The 16,434-nt window shown below is 36.6% G+C and overlaps 1 protein-coding gene across 3 annotated transcripts in view; it reads left to right on the top strand.

The window, feature by feature from the left end:
* The window catches only part of RASA2 (RAS p21 protein activator 2), a 115,532-nt gene that overhangs the window by 35,528 nt on the left and 63,570 nt on the right, over positions 1 to 16,434 (top strand). For all 3 annotated transcript variants that reach the window (XM_036431268.2, XM_045579224.1, XM_036431267.2), the window contains exon 4: positions 7,382 to 7,476. In XM_036431268.2, the coding sequence (XP_036287161.1) occupies positions 7,382 to 7,476 (95 nt within the window). The remainder of the gene's footprint in view (positions 1 to 7,381; positions 7,477 to 16,434) is intronic.

Genomic DNA, 16,434 nt, shown 5'->3' with positions numbered 1-16,434 from the left:
AAAAGCAAGTGACATAGTCAAACCCAGAGTTTGTGTGGAGAGGACTACACAATGGTATACACCAAGGAGACCATTAACATACAAGTCTACCATGGAGACCAGAGTGTACCCACCTAAACCCTATACACTGAGGCATCGTTATATTGCCATTGACTGAATTGCTGCTATTGACTATCTGCCAGAATTTATTCAGTCTTCTGGTCCTATTTCATCTTGTATAGGCAGTCACAGTTATCATTACTGTAATCTACTACTAGAGGCCCAGTGCATGAAAATTCATGCACTGGGGCGGGGGGGGGGTGGGGGTCCCTCAGCCCAGCCTGCCCCCTCTCACAGTCTGGGAGCCCTCGGGTGGGAGGAGACCCAGTGATAGCACCTCTGCTGTTGTCACTGCTGGCAGCACAAGCCTCAGCCGGCCCTGGTTACCTGAACCTCTGGCAACCTTGAGCGGCTGGGGGGGGCGGGGGGAGGCTGAGGGCAGGTCTGGTCACACCCCGTGCCTACCCATCCCCCACCCGCCTGGGCTGAAAGTACTGGGGGACTCCAGCTGGGCTGAGGGGACTGGGCGCCACCATCTTGTGGCTATGGGAGCTATTATCTTTGTGATGGTATGATGGTCAATTTACATATTCCCTCTTTATTAGATAGGACTTTACCCATTTCTCTTGGTGTCCAAATAAGAATGGGACTGTCGAGATTTTGCCAGTTGGTGAAATTTCTAAGAATATGCTTTGTCTAAAAATGGGGCCCAAATATAACAGTGTTTACAGATGGCAAGAAAGTGCTGCTGGAAAGCTAAGAATACTTTTTTTTTTTTTTTTTTTTTTTTTTTTTTTTTTTTTTTTTTTTTTACTTAGAAACCAAAAAGATGTTTTTTTTGCCCACAGTTCCTTAATTTCTTTTTGTGTTTCCTCTCCTTGTCTTATTTTAAGGAACTAATACAGTATCTAGTTGTGTGGGTGTATGTGTGGGTGTGTGTCGGGTTGTGTGGTCTAAGCTCTTTCTGTCTTATGAGTTCGTTAGGACAGTGAGGAAATGCAATATTACCTATAAATAATTTGTTGGGGTAGTTGCTCCTGGGTGATCATTATTATTATTTTTGAGGTTGGTGATTTCATGGCCAGTGAAGTAACGAGTTAACTTTGCTTAAAACAGTGAACAGTAAACTAAAACAACCTTTGGGACCATTAGAGACACAGAACAGGTTTTTAACATCATTAGAGTTAAAAGTTGTTTCTAATACAGACGAGGTAAATGAGGGGTAACATTTAAATAACCCAAGAGCGCATAGCTAACAAAGTAACAGAACTGATACTATGCTACTGAATGAATGTCTGTGTTGGAAGGAACATGGACAAGGGTACCTTAGTTTTGAAATCTGGCTTAGCACTTATTAGAAGTCAGGTTTCTAACTATCATTAAGCTTTCCTCATCTCTAAGATGATGATTATACCCTCTACACACAGGATCATTATGAAGAATAACCAGAAAATATGAAAGAATTACAATATCTATTATCTAGTTAATGTTCAGTAAATACTGGCTTTTTTTCTCAGTGCTCTTTAAATTGTATCAGGCTGCCTACCTTTTACAATCAATACTTGCCATCTAACCAATTTAACTAAAGGGTAGCCGGATGAAGAGTAGCAGGTTCGATTCCAGTCAAGGGCATGTACCTTGGTTTTAGGCATATCCCTAGTGGGGGGTGTGCAGGAGGCAGCTGATCGATGTTTCTCTCTCTTCAATGTTTCTGTCTCTCTGTCTCTCTCCCTTCCTTTCTGTAAAAATATCAATAAAATATATTCCAAGAGAGAGAATGGGAGGGGGGGGGAGCACCGAGGGGAGGGGAGAGAGAGAGAGGGCGGGCAATAAAATTTTGCAGGTTTTTCTCAATTTTTGAATGGTTTATTTATGCAGCTAGTCAGAGAAGGGTTTCTCTCTCAGAACACAAAAACCATTCAGCTCTTTCATGAGTAACTGGGATACCTAAGATATTAAATAGGAGAAAGAGGACACTTGCTTCTGGGATTTTTTTTAATTTTTTATTTGTGAACTAAGAAAATTCTCTTTTGGGAAGGCACCTGTAAGTAAAGATTTATTTTCAGTGATCTGGAATTGTGAGTCATAAATAGAACTGGTAGATTCCTACTATAGTTTTTATATGCATTATTGGTTAATAATTATACATTGGTTAGTAATAATTGGTTAATAATATAACAGTATTATGTTTGGATAGTATGTAAAAGTATTAATATAACAGTGCTAAGAATTACACTGAGTCTTTGGTTAGGAGAGTCTGGAAATCAAGTCACCATTTAAAACACTGTGCCACTGTGATTATTTTTGAATGTATACATTAATCAAACCAGTAAATTTCTAAATAAAAATTTTTTAAAGCCCTATTTTTAAGTTTGGAGCTTGCTTTAGTGATGTTTGCATATATTATATGTGTACACATATTACACCTACATACATATTATTCATAAATTATCTATGAAATTAGAAATCCTGAAAATTATAGAATAGGAATTTTTAAAAAATATATATTTTATTGATTTTTTACAGAGAGGAAGGGAGAGGGATAGAGAGCTAGAAACATCGATGAGAGAGAAACATCAACCAGCTACCTCCTGCACACCCCCTACTGGGGATGTGCCGCAACCAATGTACGTGCTCTTGACTGGAATTGAACCTGGAACCTTTCAGTCCACTGACCGACGCTCTATCCACTGAGCCAAACTGGTTTTGGCTAAAATAGAAATTTTAAAAAATATATTTATTTTAGAGAGAGGAAGGGAGAGAGAAAAATATTCATGTGAGAGAGAAACAACAATCAGTTGCCGTTGCACATACCTTGACTGGGGATTGAACCCACAGCCTGGGTATGTGCCTTTACCTGGAAATAGACCCTTGACCTTTCAGAGCTCAGGACAACACTCAACCAACTGATCCACACTGGCCAGGGCAAGAATAGGGATCTTAGTCAGGACTGGACCGATGAGTTTTTGGCTGGTGGGTAAACCCTCTTAAAATTCTATGCCAGGGGGAGAATCCAAGATGGCTGCCCAGGTAAACACCTAGCCGCAGCCGCACACAACAATTTCAATAAAATACAACTATTCAATAAAATATAAAATAGACATTACCCAGAACTACAGGAAAGTCGACTGACTGGAAATTCTACAACGAGAAGCAAGGAGAAAACCAGAAGGAAGAGCGGAGGAGCTGTTAAAGCCTAAGGTATGGAGACACACGGCGAGGAGAGGACAGAGTCGGAGAGAAGGGGCGGCTGATTGCCTGGCTGTTGTTCCCTAGCAGGAAGGAGATAAAAGCTCCGACTGTGCTGGGCCCCAGTTCTGACTGCTCTGAACCCCAGTTCTAGGCCAGACCCCAGGGACCCAGGCTCATACAGAGTGAGCCTGGGCTGCGAGGCGGAACCCCGGGGTGCGGCGAAAGGAGGTCCCGGAGGCACGCACATTGTGCGCATAGTGACAGAAAACTTCCCCCACCTGGTTGTGCTGCAAGATTGCCCTGGCGGGAAGGAGACTGGGGCTCTAGACGGCTCTGAACGCCACCTCCAATCCCACTTCCAACTGAACTGAACCCCAGTGCTGGGCTCATTGGGTGAGAGCATAGACTGTTTGGTAGCAGGCGAAAATCGCAAGGGCACCTTTCTCTCAGAGGTGCTTGCAGCGAGTACTGAAGGACCTGGAGTCTCAGGAGCCGCATAGGGCGGGGCTGACGGAAGCCAAGGCTATAGGCTCCACCCTGAAACTCCGCCCCATCAGGGAAGCTGTGAAAATGCGACAACGAAATACAATAGATAATAAATGAAAGAAATGGAGGACAAAAAATGACTGGATATAGAGTTCAAATCTACGCTTATAAGGATTTTCAAGAATTTCCTAGAAAAGGTCGATAAGACCTATGAGGATATGAAAAGGGATCTAGAATTAATAAGGAATCAACGAGAAATGATAAGGGATCAACAAGAAATAAAGAATACATTGTCTGAAATAAAAAATATTATACAGAGTCCTAAAAACAGAATGGAAGATTGCAAGAATCAAGTCAAAGATTTGGAACATAAAGAGCCAGAAGACACTTCTCCACAGAAGCAAGAAGACAAGAGAATCCAGAAAATTGAAGATAATGTAAGAAACCTCTGGGACAACTTCAAGCGAACCAACATCAGAATTATAGGGGTCCCAGAAGATGAGAGAGAGCAAGATATCAAAAACATACTGAAAGAAAGTGACAGAAAATTTCCCCCACCTGGTGAAAGAAATAGACTTACAAGTCCAGGAAGCGCACAACTCCAAACAAAAGGAATCCAAAGAGGACCACACCAAGACAAATCATAATTAAAATTCCAAGAGCAAAAGACAAAGAGAATATTAAAAGCAGCAAAAACAAAGCAGGTAGTTACCTATAAAGGAGAACCTATACGATTGTCAGCTGATTTCTCAACAGAAACCATGCAGGCCAGACGGAAATGGCAAGAAATATTCAAGGTGATGAATAGTAACCTACAGCCAAAGATAATCTACCCAGCAAAGCTATCACTCAGAATGGAAGGCCAGATAAAGAGCTTCACTAATAAAAAAAAAGCTAAAGGAGTTCATCACCCACCAGACCAGAATTATATGAATTGCTGAAGGTGTTCTTTCGGAAGAGAAAGTAAATAAAGATAAAAATTATGAACAACAAATACGTAACTATCAACAAGTGAATCTAAAAACCAAGGAAATTTAAAAAAAATCTGATGAACAATATTAACTGGTGAATATAATAGAATCAGAGGTATGGAAGGGGAGTGAACTGACGATTCTTGGGGAAAAGGGGAGAGAGGGATGTGGGAAGAGACTGAACATAAACTGTGCACCTATGGATGAGGACAGTGGGGGGTGGGGAAAGGGCAGAGGGTGGGATGGGAACCTGGTGGAGGAGAGCAATGGGGGGGGGGGGAGGAACATATGTAATAATATGAACAATAAAAATTTATTTATTAAAAAAAAATTCTATGCCAGATAATACCTGTGCATTTTTTTCTGGGGAGAGGACACAAAATATTCATAGTTAATAAGATTCTTAAAGACGGAGGTGAGTGGTCCTCAAAATATGTAAACTTCAGCTCTAGGACATAAAAGATAAATGTGTGTGTGTGTGTGTGAGTGTGTGTGTGTGTGTGTGTGTGTATGTATTCAACTGTTATATATTGCCTTAATACTTATATCTGGTGTGAACAATGGTAAGTAATCCACTTGATAGAACTGTGATCATCTTAATCATATGTGATGAAACAATATTGAATACTTTGTCATAATTCTATATACTAAGCCATTCTTGGTATTATATTGATTTACGAGGAATTTGATAGAATCTATAGGTAAAACATATCAAGAGATTTATATGATTTGGCTCTTAACCTAAACTTCTTCAGCAGCATGAAGAATATTTGGGTGTTCCAGTTAGTGCTTGAATTCTGTATTTGGCTTGTAATCTGTATATTTAGTACTAGAAGAATTTCCTTTTTTCCCATTAATTTCTATCTTAAATACAACCCTCCCAAAAGGCTGAAATATATTATTTTTCTAGTATCAATTCCTACAAGATTTGAATGAGTTATAAATGCTATATATTTACATGAAGATTTTGGCCTTCACATTAGATTTCATCCAACATATTTAAAAGAAAGTTGGAAAGATTTATACTTTTACATTTTAAAAGTGTTAATAAATATAGCTACTGAATTTTCAATAGCTCTCTTTTTGATTGTATAATTGCCACTTGTGAAAGTATATGTGGCTGTGAATTTTAATATTTTTCTTAAAATTATACATACATATACAGGTAGTCTTTGTAGTCTGAGTTCCAATAATGACTAGGAAGCTAAGCTTATCAAAGTTTTTAATACTGTTAAAATTTTTTTAATATATATTTTATTGATTTTGTACAGAGAGGAAGGGAGAGAGAGAGTTAGAAACATCGATGAGTCATCCATCAGCTGCCTCTTGCACACCCCCTACTGGGGATATGCCCGCAACCAAGATACATGCCCTTGACTGGAATCGAACCCGGGACCCTTCAGTCCCCAAGCCGACGCTCTATGCATTGAGCCAAACCAGTTTCGGCAATACTGTTAAATTTTTTATTTTATTTTATTTTATTTTATTTTATTTTATTTTATTTTATTTATTTATTTATTTATTTATTTATTTATTTATTTATTTATTTATTTTTATTGATTTTACACAGAGAGGAATTGAGAGGGACAGAGAATTAGAAACGTCGATGAGAGAGAAACACCGACCAGCTGCCTCCTGCACCCCCCCCCCCACTGGGGATGTGCCCGCTACTAAGGTACATGCCCTTGACCGAAATCGAACCCAGGATCTTTCAGTCCGCAGGCCGACTCTCTTATCCACTGAGCCAAACCGGTCCCCAATACTGTTAAATTTTTTAATAACATCTTTATTGAGATGTAATTCACATACCATAACTCATTGTGTTTTTTTTAGTATATTAACAGAGTATATATGTTTATTATAAATATTTAATATATAAGAGAAAGTGAACCGTTTTTTATTTTTAGTGCATGTACTTGTTGAAGTTTTGTGTAGAATCTTCAAATAAATTGTCAGTAATATGCAAAACTATGTCTACTTCTTAAAACTTGAATTGAGGAAGGAAATGCTTTGCACCAACATGGCAAATATGATACTTCATTATAATAAGAACAATTTTGTTTCTTCCTCTTCATAATACTTTATTCATTGTACTCTATCTTTCTCTGAGAGGTAGAAACTCTTTAAGGAACTGCCTTGATTTTTTTATATGCATTTAAGCAGCATAAGCAATGTTTGCAATATTTTGATAACAAAATTTTAATACCATGACTTTAATTTTTCTTTACTTTAAGTTAATTTTCAATATTGTCAGTGATGTATGATGTTTTCCTTTTTCTCTTAGTTTGGGCTTATAAACTCTTATTAAATGTAAATATAAAACATACGGTTTATTCATAGCATAAGAATTGGAAGGATTAGTTTATACTATTGTATATTGCATATTGCAATGATTGTATTTTGGGTGAAAACATGAGTGTAATAAGTACTAAAAAATGCAGTTGCATGTACTAATAAATGCAACTGAGTTTTTTCTAATCCCCTATTTCAAAATGACCCAGAGAAGGGCCTGCCAAGGGGCAAGGAAAAATTAGCACTTTTCAATCTTTAAAATATAGAAAAGTACTTTATAAAAATGTATTTTTAATATTAATAGGTATGAATTATTTTAGTTTTTTCTGAAAAATATTAAAATATAACAGTGCTAAGAATTACACAAAATGTTTCCTCATGGTTTTACTTATTTCCTATAGGAAAAGTAGCCATCAAAAAAGAAGACTTGTGTAACCACAGTGGTAAAGAAACTTGGTTTTCACTGCAGCCTATTGACTCCAATTCAGAGGTTCAGGTAAATATTAAGACTTAAGTGGTGTAAGAGATTATCACACAAAGAAAATGAATGAAAAACAAATTATAGTAGTTCATATACATAGAGCTTATTATGCCTTATTTTAAATTCTGGCACCAAGTACTATAGACCTTTGGGTAATATATAGTTAGAAGGAAATTCTTTACCACATGAATTCAAGAATAATACATATGCATGTGCATATATGAGTTTGGGAAGGTTATATTAGGGGGACATTTTCCCCCTTCCTTAGTTCTTTTGTTTAAGTCACAGTAACAAATTATTAAAGCTTTTTCAGATGGGGAAAAGTTTTAAAGGAAGAACATGTTTTATTGACTCTGACTTTGAGGAGAATCCCTAGATCTCTATGATTTCATCTGTTGTGACCTGGATGCTTTACTTTATTCTCTAGTTAACTAGGCTTAGGAAAATGCTATTAATTCAAACCAGGCTTGAGCTCACTATACAGTACCTTTATTCTCACACTCATCCTTCTTATTGTTCACCTTCTATTTTTTAATTTGAAAGGGCACCATTACTCTTTTTAAAGCTCTTCTTTCCTCTTGCCAAAATAAGAGGTCTTACAGATTCTATATGTGAGTAAAGATGGATAGTTAGCCATGTATCTTTTCTTTTTTAAATCCTCACACCAGGATATGTTTCTATTGATTTGAGAGAGAGAAAGGGAGAGGGAGTGAGAGAGAGAGAGAGAAACATCAATGTGAGAGAGACATCAATCAGTTGTCTCCCATACACACCCCAACCAGGGATTGAACCCTCAACCTTTAAGTGTATGGGATGGTGTTCCAACCAACTGAACCATTCTGGCCAGGGTAGGCCATGTATCTTAACTTTCTATTTGGTTCTGAAAAATCTGAGTTTCTCTTAGAAATTATTATTTCTAGCTAAAAGGAATCCTTTTTTATAACCTTACTTATTTGTAAAATATGGTAAGGATTGTGAAACCATTTCCCGAAGGCATAATTGCAAGCAGAATTCTTCCTCTCGAGAAGAAGCTATTATTTGCTACTGTGACTCAAACAGAAGTTTAAGACAAGAAAAAAGTGCTGTGCACACATCCACAGATACTTGCAAATGAAGTGTCTGTGTCTCTATTTCCTCATAACCTCTCAAGCTATCTCTTTGGTTAAATTCTTAAAAAAATTAAGCATTGGTATAATAAAACCCATTCTCAAGTACAAAATATAATTAAAACTTTTCCTGTTTTATCCACTGTACCCCATTTTAATGTTCTTTTTTCCCCTCTTGACAATAACTGTTATTCAGATCCCAATTATACAGTATATGGTAAATGATGCAAATGAGAGGCAAAGTGATGAAGTGGAAAGGGTTTTAAACTAGAAGTCAGAAAATTTAGGTCCTAATGTCTTATGTGGTTACTTTACTGAGCTTGAATTTTATTTTTATAAAATGGAAATAAAAGCTAACATGTTGACTCATCTGTTGTAAGAATTATGTGAAATACCTTTAAGAATATTTTGAAAGCTATAACATACTATCCAAATATAAATATCTGTTTACCAGCAGTTGATCCAGTGACCATTTTCTTATATACACCCCTATGAAAAGGCAGATATGAAAGTTTTAAAGTACCAGTTTTTAAAAATAGTTTTAACAAAAATCAAGATAATAGGCTTTGAGAATTTGGTCTAAAATGAACTTTGAGTTATTTTAAGATGCAGTTTTTAAAAATCCATTCTTATGACCAATGCAAATTTGCTAAACATTTGAGAGCACTAGCTCTCAAAAAGTAGAAATGTCAGCAATTTTTATTTGCTATGAGTTATTTTCATGAACATGAGTTATAATCTTTATAGCTCTTTATTCTTAAATGAAACTTTCTTAGCAGCTCACTATTTAAAATAAATTTGGAAAGAAAAAGACGTTAGGGGGTGGGAAGAATGTATAACACTTTTAAAGTTAATATGGCACTATTGAGAATATTGTTATTTGGTCCCAAAACTGACCTAGAAATAGTTAATTAATTTTGTGAGTCTAGAAAACATAGAAAAGCAGTCTGTGATTCATACAGACCCTATTTGTTAGTAAATTTGTTAACTTGCATAAACTTTATAAAAATATGGAAATTAGAGCTATTGATGGAGCCATATGAAAAAGTTATGACAGATTGAATTCAGCAAGAATTCCATCTAATAATTATTATTGGTAATTATGTCAGTTTATACCAACCAAGTTCTTAATATACATTATCTCATTTAATCTTCAGAATGGGATTATGATTATAGGTAGCATTACCTCCATTTTACAAATGAAGAAATTGATTCTTAAAGGTAGAATGATGTCTCCAAAGTCACAGCACTATTAAGTGATGGAGCCATGATTACAATGGAGATCTTGTGTGATTCTAAAACTCTAACCACAGTGCTTTACTGCCTTTTACCGTTCTGTAAACAGTAGGAGGATACCTTAGGGAACATCTGAGTATAAGAAACACAAGCCTACTCAAAAAGATCAAAGAAAAAGGAAGGGACATTAGAAACTTCATAGGGAACTTCTTAGAGTATAATTACAGGAACTTCAGTTTGGCCAGTAAGAGCTGGAAAATTGTTAGGCATTTACAGAGGAGCTGTATCTTAAGTGGAGGTCAGGTTCTTAGAATAATAGTCTAGATGCAGTTCAAATAGTCATTTTTAAAATACTTTAATTTCTCATAAAATACTGGATAGTGGGTTGTTTTTGGTTGACCACTACATAAGACAACTGGCTTGCATTTGGAGCCATGGTACAGGTAAAATATATATTGTATCTGTAAACTTCCACTCAGTGAGCAGCAGATATTGCAGGAGGCACATGGGAACTGATTCTCACTGATTCATTGCTCCCTACTTTTATGCTTACTGTGCTCATTGAGTGTAAGTGCTCACTGTTTAAATAGTGTTTCTTTTCCTTTTCATTTTGTAAAGTGAGTAATTTTTCTCTCTCATTTTATTAACTACTCACTTTGCAAAATGAAAGGGAAAGGAAAAACTATGAGATTCTGTTGTATTCTTTCAAAATTTTTATTTATTGATTGACTTTAGAGAGGAAGGGGGGAGAGAGAGAGAGAGACAGAGAGAGACAGAGGCAGAGAGACAGAGAGAGAGACAGAGAGACACACATTGATTTGTTGTTCCAGTTATTTATGTATTCATTGGTGTAATCTTATATGTGCCCTGACCCGGGATTGAGCCCGAAGCCTTGACATATCGAATGGCACTTTAACCAACTGAGTTACTTGGCCAAAGCTACCGTATTTTCCGGCGTATAAGACGACTTTTGAAATGAAAAAAAGTCAACCGAAAATTGGGGGCAAAAGACCAAAATTGCACAAAAATTACCTGCAGATCTTGACGGCAAAGTAAGTCTTTTCTTTGAAGTGGGGGGTAGTCTTATACAGCCAATATAGGCCTAAACCTATGTTTTAACTGTAAAATTAGGGGTCGTCTTATATGCCGGAAAATACGGGTGTATTCTTTTTATGTGTCTAATGAGGCTACATGTTTCTCCCTAGGCTTCTCTTCATAAATACATTCTTAATTTCTTGTTAACAGCTTTATTTAAAAAAAGGCCAAAACCACCTTTGAGTCTGCATGACCATAAAGCTCGCTCACTCTCTAAGATCTGACTCATTTCTCTGCCACAATTTAGAGAGAGAATCTGGCCAAACTTGGGTCAGATATCCACTGCAGCCTGATTTGATATGACTAAGGGTAAAGTCACTATAGAAAAGTCTGTTTGGGGGGCTTTGGGTAGGCATGTTCCCCAAGAAAGGGTTTTCGGTAGAGAAAGTGATTGGTATCTCTACTTCAGAGGTTAAGATGTTTGATTTCCTAGTTCTACCACTAATGGTCATTTGTACCCAAAATAGTTGCTAACCTACAATTAGTTGTCTGAGGATCTTCATCTGAAATGAGAACTTCAGTATATAGAATTCTCCATGATTCTCTTCAGTTTAAGTAACAAGAGAAAATGTAATTTAGCCCTGATATGAAAAGATCCCAGTAGTAGTAAGATGGGTTTTATACCAAAACAGTTGAAAAATTGTTAAGAACTCTAATCTCTTACTTGGACTTGTTTCACAGATGCTTTATTATTGCTTTTAATAAAGTTCATTATTTTAACTCTAAAATCACTCTAATCTGCCTTCAGACCCCACAGTGGGTCAGAGTCAGAGCACAACAGCTTTCACTAGTATCACCCATGACATTGTCTCACTGCATCTAATGGACTTGGTGCTTCTCGTACATGACTTTTTAGCATTTTTTTTATATTGTTGACTACTCTCTCCTTTTTGAAGCATTCTCTTTAGTTTCTGGTCATCGTCCTACTTCACTTGGAATTATTTGTCCACTAGAGGCGTGGTGCGCGGATTTGTGCACCGGTAGGGTCCCTTAGCCTAGCCTGTGAGGATCGGGCTGAAGTGGACTCTCTGACATCCCCTGAGGGGTTCCAGAATGCAAGAGGGCAGTTCTCAGGTGAAGCACCCAGGGATCAGTCCCCCTCCTCTCTGGTTCCTGGTGCGTCACCAGAGAACTGCAGCTGCCAAGTCACTGCAGCTCAGCAGCTTCTGCATTGAGCGCCTGTCCCCTAGCGGTCAGTGCGCATCATAGCTACTGGTCAGCCAGTCAGCCGGTCGCTTAGACTTTTATATATATAGATATTCTTTGCTGCATAAGTGAAGTTAAATTGGATTGAGTTGGAGCCTCTTCCTAAAAATCCTCTTTTGGCTTCAGTGAACTGCAGCCATGCTGTTAGCTATTTGGTCCTAGAACTCATAACAAACTAAATATTTTTTTCTTTATTTCTTAGGTGCTATGGTAAAGAGCATGCCTTTACATAAGACTGATTAAAGCAACTCTCTCATATGTAGAAGTTGGTACTCTCATTAAGAGTGGTTGTCTTACACAACTTGTACAAGCAGTAAATCCAGATATACTGTCAATCACATCCTTTTGATGTAATTACTTAGTTAATAAGTCTTTACCAACAAGCTGATCTTGAATTTCTGAGTCATGCCATAAGTTATTGTTTTTGTAGTTTTTCTTTTGGCTTCTGTCCTCTCTTTAAACAAGCATTTTAAAAAGAAATGCATTGATTATAACTGATAAAATAAATCAAGATTTTTTTATGTGCCCATTAAGACAAATTGAATGTTGCAGGTAGATTTTAAAAAATTTAGCCCTGGCCAGATGGCTCAGTTGATTGGAGTGTTGTCCCATGCACTAAACTGTTCTGGGTTCCATTCCCAGCCAGGGCACATATCTAGGTTACAGGTTTGATTCTCAGTCTGGACCGTACAGCAAGTAGCCAATTGATGTTTCTCCCTCTCCCCCTGTCTTCCTTCCTCTCTAAAATCAATAAAAGCGTATTGCCCTGCCCAGTGTGTTCAGTGGTTAGAGCATTGGCCTGGACACCAAAGGGTCTCAGGTTTGATTCCCAGTCAAGGGCACATACCTGGGTTATGGGTTCGCTCCCTGGCCCTGGTCAGGTTGTATAGGGGAGGAAGCCAACTGATGTGTCTTTCACATGATGTTTCTCTCTCCTTTTGTCCATCTCTTCCTTCCACTCTCTCTGAAAAAGCAATGGAAAACATATCTTCAGGTGAGGATTACCAAAACAGAACAAAACAAAATAATAATAATAATAATAATAATAATAATAAAGCATATTCTTGGGTAAGGATTAATTAATTTAAAAACTAAGAAATTTAAATTTGTAAACATGAAATAGCAAAGAAATTAACCTTCTAGATCATAATAAAAACTTCTTTAAGGAGAAAAATAAGTCTACCCATACATACATAAGAGGTGGTAAATAAAACCTTTATTTTGCATCTGACAGGTAGTTGTATCCAAAATGGTTTACAGATTTAATTACTGTATATGAAAACATCTGTCAGAATTCTAGAAGTTGAGATATTTTCCCCTCATATGTTAAAAAACTTTACTAGTTGAAATATACTGAGTTCTTTTATGTAGAATATTGTTAAAATTTAATATTTTGTGATAAAAACTAAAAAAGTGTTTAGACTCAAGAGATTTTAAGAGCATGCATCATATTTTGCTCAAATATCTATGTTCATCTGAGTTTCCCAAACGGTATGCAGAAATTCACATATCTTTATAGCGTACCAAGAATAACAATATAAAATTAACATAACGGATTTTTCTGTGTGAAATTTTTGTAAAACTAATTGAAATAAAGTTAGCATATAAAATATTAAACTTTCAGACAGTACCAGAATAATACAAGTTCCTAAATATGCTAATACAGATTAAAGTGATACAGTTGCATATATCAACCTAACATACTCAATACTGTGGAATAAAGAATAATACCTTCCAATTTTTAATTAAAAATAGAGACTATAATGCTAGATATCTGATCATTCCAGTATCTGACATATTTAAAAGGTATATTATTGTGTTATTGAATGTCCCTTACATATTGGATTAAAAAAAAATAGTTGTGGAGCAAATCACATTGCATGTTTCTGATCAAACATAATCCTTGTCAGTCTTATAGTTTCCTGTTTTTAGACAATAGCTCTGTTTTTCTAGTTGCTTTTAAGATTTTTCTCTTTATCTTATGGTTTCATCAGTTTTTACTGTGCTCTGTCTACTTGTGGTTTTCTTTATATTTATCTTACTTGGGTGTTCCTGGGGCACTTGAATCTTTGCCTTAATGTCATTCTTCAGTTTTGGAAAATTCCAGGCAATTATCTCTTCATCTGTTTGGGGTTTTTTCTTTCCTATTCTTTCTCCTTTCTTCTGGAACTACAATTACATGAATAATAGACCATTTATGCTCTCTCTCTCTCTCTCTGTCTGTCTGTCTCTGCTTCATTTGTAGATGACTACTGACTAATCTACTATTTTACTAATCCTTTATGTAGCTGTAGATAATTTGCTGTTAAATACATTCTCATTTTGATTATTTTATTGCTTAATTCTAAGTTTTTCATTTGATGCATTGAATAGTTTATACTTATTTGCTAGATTTTTTTTTCCTTATAAATCAAACATTTTTTCCCTGTCATTTGTAGGAAATTGAAATTTTTGGGGTGACATTAGATTATTATAAATTAAACAGCCATTTTAACCTGTCAGTTACTCTAGCATCTGCATCTTCTGTAAATTTGCTTCCTTCTGTCCGTTTTTTGTTTTTGTTTTTGTTTTTGGTGTTTGTCTTGTATTCTGGCATGCTCAGTAATTTTTGATGGAGTGCTAGACATTGAAATATGAAATACTTTATAGATAATTTGAAGCTCTGGATTTTTTTTTTTCTTCCTTGAGATTTACTTTTGCTTTTGGCATGTGGGTAGATTAGAGGTAGTTTATCTTAACTATCCAGTTAGGGCTTTGGATGATTCTATGCTAGGTTTCAGTTTGTAAGGGCTGGTCTATGTTCATTCTTACTCCTCAGGCATAGTCTCTCAGAGATTCTAATAGATAGCCTAGGTGTTTACTATCTCCAATTTTTTAAAAATAATTTTTATTGATTTCAGAGAGGAAGGAAGAGGGAGAAAGAGAAACATCAATAATGAGAGAGAACCATCGATTGGCTGCCTTCTGCATGCCCCATTAACAGGGACTGACCCCACAGCCCAGGCATATGCCCCTGACTGGAATCAAACCCAGAACCCTTCAGTCTACAGGCCAATGCTCTATCCAGTGAGCTAAACCAGCCAGAGCACTATCTCCAATTTTTATCTGCCCAAGGCTGTGGAATGCTTTAAGCTTGGCATCTCAGTCCCATTCAACAAGCTTCTTCAGATATCCCACCAGCAGCTTCTGATTTTTGTGTGTGTGTTTGGGAAAGATGATATTTTTTGACCATTGATTTTTAGAGAAAGTGGGAGAGAGAGAGAGAGAGAGAGAGAGAGAGAGAGAGAGAGAGAGAGAGAGAGAGAGAGAGAGAGAGAGAGAGATATGGAGAGATGGAGAGAGAGATATTGATGTGAGACTGACACAGATAGGTTGACTCCCATACATGCTCCTACTGGGGCTGGCAATCACACCTGCAACTCAGTTACGTAACCTTGACTGGAATTTGAACCCTCAACCCTTCAGTGGACAGGGCGATGCTTTAACCACTTAATAGCACTAGCCAGGGTAGCAGCTTCTGTTTTACATCTCAGAACTGTATCATAATTCCTATCTTTAGCCATTATCCCTGGCTTCAAGAGAGACTAGAAAATATTTTTTTATTAATTTCTTTATTGATTAAGGTATCACATATTTGTCCTCAACCTCCCATTCCAATCCCCCCCACACTCATGCCCATACCCCCCTATTGTCCTTGACCACTGGTTAGGCTCATAAGTGTGCACATAAGTCCTTTGGTTGATCTCTCCCTTTTATCCCCACCCTCCCTCTGAGGTCCAACAGTCTGACCGATGGCTCCTTATCTCTGGGTCTGTTCTTGTTCATCAATCTATGTTGTTCACCATTTTCCCTAGATGAGTGAGATCATGTCCTACTGGAAATATACTTATAAGAATCAAAAATGAGAAAAGCAATAATCGTTATGCTGAAAGGCATATGAATCAGTCTGTAGTGAGCTTCTTTCTGAGCCACCAGTTCTTTTGAGACCCAATTTCAATGTCAAACAGTTCCTTATGTGTACATGTCAGCAAGACTAGAAAATATTTTGCTGAACTCATAACTACCCTCTCAAAAAACAACTTGTTTTGCTACAATCCAGATATACAAAATGATGACAGATGTAAGTAAAAGTGAACTTTTGTGCGACTATTAAAGAATACCAAATTTTCAAAAATGTTCAAATATTTAGGTTTCTGACACTGAAAAGTACCGTAGCTTCACATATTTTTTAAAACATTTTTTTTCATTTTTCTTTATTAAACAAAAGCAGTACACATTGGTAGTAAAACTTAAAATCTAAATGAGCAAAAAGAAAAAAATCTGAAATCCC

This window comes from Pipistrellus kuhlii, unplaced genomic scaffold (assembly GCF_014108245.1).
Source record: "Pipistrellus kuhlii isolate mPipKuh1 unplaced genomic scaffold, mPipKuh1.p scaffold_m20_p_11, whole genome shotgun sequence".
Classification (NCBI taxonomy): Eukaryota; Metazoa; Chordata; class Mammalia; order Chiroptera; family Vespertilionidae; genus Pipistrellus; species Pipistrellus kuhlii.
This window is presented reverse-complemented; position numbering and strand designations above follow the sequence as displayed.